The 6000-nt window shown below is 58.4% G+C and overlaps 1 protein-coding gene across 4 annotated transcripts in view; it reads right to left on the bottom strand.

Moving 5' to 3' along the window:
- The window catches only part of CACNA2D2 (calcium channel, voltage-dependent, alpha 2/delta subunit 2), a 114967-nt gene that overhangs the window by 12849 nt on the left and 96118 nt on the right, over positions 1-6000 (bottom strand). For all 4 annotated transcript variants that reach the window (XM_011993245.1, XM_011993248.1, XM_011993249.1 and 1 more), the window contains exons 8-21: positions 5652-5702; positions 5409-5508; positions 5116-5274; positions 4762-4869; positions 4585-4663; positions 3953-4002; positions 3677-3766; positions 3402-3473; positions 3137-3211; positions 1790-1864; positions 1639-1710; positions 1485-1556; positions 1320-1381; positions 389-465 (exon numbers count right to left, since the gene is read on the bottom strand). In XM_011993245.1, the coding sequence (XP_011848635.1) occupies positions 389-465; positions 1320-1381; positions 1485-1556; positions 1639-1710; positions 1790-1864; positions 3137-3211; positions 3402-3473; positions 3677-3766; positions 3953-4002; positions 4585-4663; positions 4762-4869; positions 5116-5274; positions 5409-5508; positions 5652-5702 (1142 nt within the window). The remainder of the gene's footprint in view (positions 1-388; positions 466-1319; positions 1382-1484; positions 1557-1638; positions 1711-1789; positions 1865-3136; positions 3212-3401; positions 3474-3676; positions 3767-3952; positions 4003-4584; positions 4664-4761; positions 4870-5115; positions 5275-5408; positions 5509-5651; positions 5703-6000) is intronic.

The raw sequence follows: 6000 nt of genomic DNA, 5'->3' as shown, positions 1-6000 counted from the left end.
GAGAGACAGGAGGAGAGAAAGGAGAGGGGAGGGGAAAGGGGAGGGGAAAGGGGGAAGGTAAGGGGAGGGGGTGTCTTCCAAGAATGCAGCCCCCAGGAGTGTGTGGGGCAGGCAGGCTAAGAAAGGAAGACACGGAGTAGGAGAAACCAAAAACAGCAACCTCAACAGAAACCATGAAAGAATGGCCTGGAACCGAATCTAAGAAAAGGCAAGCATGCAGATTTCCACAGACTTTCAAGGTGCCCCAGCCTGTGGGCACCTGAGGGTGGGCAGACTGGGCAGGAGGGACTGCCTCGCCGGCAACTGGCGCTGGCTGTGCTGCCTGGGGCCGGCCGGGGTGTGGGGCAGAGGCAGGGTGCAGGGTGCAGGCAGGGGCCGGGCCACTTACACTTGACCTGCAGGATCTGGTCACTGAGATTGGCTTGGAGGTAGAAGGTGCTGTAGGGTGGGAGCACCAGCCCCAGGCTGAGGGGGGAGAAGCGCGGGTCATGGCTGGGGGAGGCAGGCCACACTGGCACCCCCTCTCCATGGCCTTGGAGTTGGGCAGAGGTCCCAGCTGTGGCATCCCCTCCTCCCACCACCGGGGCTCCTCTCCCTGCTTAGCTGCGGGAGGTTCATGGTCTAGGGGCTGGCACCCTGGAGGCTCTCCACTTCTCAAACTCTCCTGGAGGCCACCAGGCAACCAGCCCCAAAGCAAATCCGCACACCATCTCCCCTCCCAGCAGCCTCTCACAACAGCCCCCTGCCCAGCCAGCCTCCCTCTGACCCACAAGGGGCAGATGCTGCCGTGAGCTGGCTGCAGTGCCAGTGCTGCTGTGGGAGTGGGGTCACCAGCCCCCAGATACTCAAAGCCAGTGGAAAGCAGGGCTGGTGCAGATATGGCGGGGGGTGAGGGGTGGCAGTTGTGGGCTGGCATGGGCTGTAAGGATGCCCGGCATTTTGGGATGGACTAGCTGTGTGGGGCACGCAGAGGTCAGCCTGCACCGACCCAGCCTGACACACAAGGGACCCGCTCCACCCTGAGGCTCTGAGGCAAGCTGAGAGCCGGCAGTGAACGTGCCAAAGGCAGTATCCTGGGTGCAGATGGCCACAGTGATGAGGAGACTTTGGATGACCGTCCTGTGCTCTCAGACCTGCTGCTTGTTCCTTAAAGGCCAGGGAGTCTCTTGGCAGACTAAGCGTCCCAGGGTAGTAGTGAGCAGCCCTGGCCACTGGTCCCCCGCTGGGATGGTGGTCACAGTGGGAGAGGGAGGGGGCAGCTGGCTCAGATTCTGGGGCCGCCCCACCCTCTCTGTCTGCCCAGCCCTGGCCTCACTTACCTGTAGTTAGTGCTCCTTATGGGCACCCAGGTGTAGTTCCGTGTCACCTCATCTATGTACCTCTGGGAGAGGAGGCTGGGTCAGGTACTTGGGCTAGCAGGCAGGGGGCAGTGGGGTAGGAGGGTGCCCCCCTTGACTCCCTGGTCCCCAGCCCTGCCTCCTTACCTCATCCAGGGACTTGACCAACGTTCTGATCTGCTTGTGGCCCTTGTTGCCATCAATCATGCTCCGACGGATCTGGAAGGGCCAGAGATGTGAGGGGCAGAGCCCCTACACTCCTGTGCTCTGTCCCCCACCCCTTTTCTCCTCCTCTCCTTACCTCTTCCTTGTTCTCATCCTCCAGCTCCGCATCTAGGAAGTCCAGAGTCACAGGCTCCCGGAAGTTGGTGGTCTGTTGGAGGCAGGGCGGGGAGTCAGAAGTCCCCATTGTAGAAGGTTTGCCCACCCTCCAGGTCACCCATCTGGCTCACCTGGGGCTTGAGATTGGGGTGCAGCAACACGTAGCCGTTCAGGTCAATGGCAAACACATAGCCGTTGGCTCCAAGCTGGAGGCACAGATTGGGGGCTCAGGGTCTGGAGGGATGGGCTGGGGTTCCCTGGGCTCCAGAATTCTTCCCTATTTGGTCTTCCACCGCACTGAGAGATGCTGTTTGCCTGCCTTGGGCTAAGAGCCCCCCATGCCATGTGGCCCTAAGTCTGTCTCTTCAGCCAGGCCTGCAGGCGGGTTGCCCCTTGTGCACCAGCCCTTGCCAAGGCTAACTGGCATGTGGGCTGCTGCTCTGCAGTCCTCATCCTCTTCCCCTGATTCTTATGAGCTGTCAGTCAGCCTGACCTCTCTGCCTCCACCGGTCCCACAGGGCTGCTGCTTCTGTACCCCTGTGGCCGTCCTCTAGCCACTACTGCCCCTGATTTGTGCCTCGTCCTTGTTCCCATGTCAAGAGAGAGCAGCACGATGAGTGCACCCTTGGGAATCCTACCTGGGGCTTCCCTTCCAGGTGGAAGGGAAGTAGGAGTGAGACCAGGACCTAGCCCTTACCTCCCCTAGTCAGTTTCTTACTGTACCTGGAGGCCAACTGCCACAGCCCCTGCCCGCTCAGGACCAAGCAGGGGCTTTAGGGGGCTCAGGCTTAATGATGCTGTTGTACATACCACACCTCTCCCCATTCCACAGGCGAAGACGCAGACTCCCTGACCACAGGCGCTGGGCCAGCCACATTGCCATCTTGCCCCTACCCTGGTTTATGATTGTTTTTCACCTTTGGGCCCTTGGCCAGAGAATTCCCTCTGCCTCCAATGTATGCCATCCCCTCCTTTCCTTTCTGTCCGGGACACTCCTACCTATGTGCATGCGCCAAGTCTGGCCTGCTGCCCATTACTATATGGCCATGAGCTAAGAATGGTTTTGTTTTTAAATGGTTAGAAAAAACATCAAAGGAAAAATTCTATTTTGTGACATGTGAAAATTATCTGAAATTCAAATATCAGTATCCACAAATAAAATTATATTGGAACATAGCCATGCCCATTTGTTTATGTTTTGTCTGTGGCTGCTTTTACAATACAACAGTGCAACCAAATAAGAGATGGGTATTTAAGTCTGCAAAGCCTAAAATATTCAGTCTGGCCCTTTACAGGAAGTTTGCCAACCCAAGGTCACCTTGCTCGAGACCCAAGGTCACCTCCTGGGGAAGCCTTCCCTGACCCCCTGAACTCAGAGGTCTCCATGGAGGCGCTGTAATACCCATCAGTCTTCTCTGCTGAGCCTGCCTGCGTCCACATGGGAGGCAGGGTAGGTGGATGGGCGGGTGGATGCTCACCGTGTAGTTGGGGGTCAGCCTCTTGATGTCATTCAGAGCCACATCAATGCCCATCACGCCCAAGATCAGCTGGTTCTGGGAGCAGAAGCATGGGGGGCTCTGCAATGCGCTCAATTCCACGGGGAACCACCCTCCACAAGGCCTCAAGCTGCTCTCACAGGCAGTGTGAAGGCCTGCCCTGCCCCTCCTCCACCCCCAGACCTGCTGTGGGTGTGCCCATCCCTCTCCAGGCACACCCATAGCCCCAACCCTCCCCTTTCCTCACCTTCTTTTCCCCAGGGCCATCCTGTGTCAGATTGAAAACAGGGAGGGTCCCTGTTACCACCAACCCTAGTCCCTAAAGGGAGAGGAAGATGATGAAGTCACCTGTGGCCAGCACTGACCCCACCCTGAGTGTTCAGAGCAGGGGCTCAAGTGCAGGCCACCTCTTTCTCCTGTGCTTGGTTCACCCCCTAAGGGGGCCCTCCAGGGTCTTGACCTGTGGGCACATCCCTGAGGGAAGGGTGCCAGCCCCATCCCTTCCTTGCCCAGAGGCCTTACCAGTGCATCCTCATACACGTTGGTCCACTGCACCTGCTTGGCCTCCTTGCCTGCCAGCACCATGGGCCTGCCCAACACATCTAGATACTCCTGGGGAGGGGGCAGTGGTGGGGGTCATGAATGCCTTTCCCAGGCACTGCCTGTTCTGTCTCCCCAGGCATTGGGACTGTGCCCCAGCCACCGTGAGGGGGCGCCCTTGGTCCACAGCAGCCCATGGCACACAGCATCCCTGCAGGGAAGCCAAGGACTGGGAGGAGGGGCTTCCTCCAGTCTTACCTGTGTGTTGATGCGGATGGCTCCGATGGAAGGGATCTCAAAATAGTAGCCTGTGAAGGAAGGAGAGGCAGAGGTGGGCCTGGCTGGCATTGCAGGACCCATGTGCAGAGGGCCCTGCCCCTGGGGTGTGTCTGCAGCCCTGCCTCGCCTCTTGGGCTCCTCTCTCTTTGGAGTCCTCTCCCTCTAGTGCTCCTGGCCTCTGCCCTGCCAAGGGCAGTGCCATGGAGAGGGAGGGAGTGAGTGCAGCAGTATCAGGAAGCACAGCAGGGGGCAGAGATGAGGAGGGAGGAGCCTGAGGTCTGAGGTCCCTCATTCTAGGGTGCAATGCTATTCAAAGTCCACCCGGCAGCCAGGCCCAAGTGCACAGAGAGATGGACGGATCAGCAAACAGATGCAGGAGTAGACAAGCTGGGGGACGGTTGGACAATGGACAGATGGACAAAAAGAGGCTCAGTCAGGTGGATACGTTAGCCTCCAGATAGAGTGAGGGACAGCCTCGTGGATGGGAGGAGGCCCTGTCTCGCAGCAGGTGAACACACAGCTGGACATATGGATGGACAGTTGAACAACATACGCAATCGACAAAAAGAAATGGCAGGCAGGCCCCTGACAGTGATGCACAGGGGAGGTACCTTTGTTAGCGCAGGCCATCCACTGCAGCGGTGTGACGTCGTAGTTATGCTGCCCCACGGAGAAAGTAAACACGCGCACCTGTGGGGGGTTTGAGGTTACTGCTGAGGCCACCAGGGGACAGCCCTCCCCTGTACTGGGCCAAGGTCAGGGTAGCCCCTGCCTCAGCTGAGCCTCACCGTCCGGTTTGGCCAATTGTACTTCTCAAAGACATCCTGCACGCGATCCTCGCCACCATCCGTGAACATCATGATCATCTTGTTGCAGTTGGCCCGAGTGATGTTGGACTGAGGGGAGTGAGGCGAAGGCAGGCAGCTCTTAGCCCCAGCTCTCAGCCCTCCCTAGTCCAGGGGCAGGGCCTCCCTCCTGCAGTGAGCCTGGATCTCTGGCCCTCCTCCCCCATAGCATATGGTGCTATCTGTCCAAGCTGCCTGTTTGGTGCTAATGAGGCCATCCATCTTGATTTCCTGGGTGTCACCAAGCCTGGACCCTCTCCTCCCCCAGCCGCCCACTTGCCCACCCACAGGGCTCACGTTCTGCAGCTGGTCAAAGGCATACTCAAAGCCGGCCTTGTAGCCTGTGGTGCCCTTGGCCACCATGCCCTGCACAGCTTCCTTGAACACCTTCTTGTTGCGCACATTGGCCTGCACCAGGTGTGTGAAGCATGACACAGGCTGCGCCTTCTCGTTGAACTGCAGGAACAGCAGGGTGGTGACTGGCCTCAGGCTGGCCAGGGCAGGCAGCTATTGCATGGGGCTGGTGGTGGTCACAGGAGCAGGGTAGGTGGGGTGACCCATTTTGCCCCGTCTGCCACCTTGACACTCACCGAGGCCACATTCACATAGTCATCATCAGACAGAGTGTCCAGCATCTCGCAGACAGATGTCTTCATCAGCTTCAGGGTCAGGCCACTCACACTGCCACTCCTGGAGAGGTCAGGCAGGGGCCGTGGAGGAGCCAGGAGAACCTCAAGTGTTCTCCTGCCCATCCCCCATGATGTTCATGGCAGCAGAGTCTAGCCCGTTGCCCGCCCCTGCCCCAGCCCCACTTGCCAGCACTGCTCACTCACACATCAACGATGATGACCATGTCCTTGGGCGATGAGGCCCCCTGGATATACCTGCCCAGGAGATGCCTCTGTTAGGGTAAGACCCACTGGGACCATGTGGGTCCTTCCTTCTGTCACACACATATTGATTCTATACATTTCTCCTGAGCATGCACTATGTGGGCCAGGCAGGGTTCTAGGTACTGATGACACCACATTTAATGAAACAGACACAGTCCTTGCCCATGACATGAATGGTCTGGCTCCTCGGCAAGGAAAAAGTACCAGGGGTATATATGAGCAGGTGATCCCCAGAGGGGGCAGGAGCCACATTTCCTGGCTTCAGTGGCTTGTTGTGTTCTCTGCCTCA

Source organism: Mandrillus leucophaeus, unplaced genomic scaffold (assembly GCF_000951045.1).
Source record: "Mandrillus leucophaeus isolate KB7577 unplaced genomic scaffold, Mleu.le_1.0 Scaffold429, whole genome shotgun sequence".
In the NCBI taxonomy this organism is placed as follows: Eukaryota; Metazoa; Chordata; class Mammalia; order Primates; family Cercopithecidae; genus Mandrillus; species Mandrillus leucophaeus.
The sequence above is the reverse complement of the archived record's forward strand: the minus strand, read 5'-3'. Positions and strand labels throughout refer to the sequence as shown.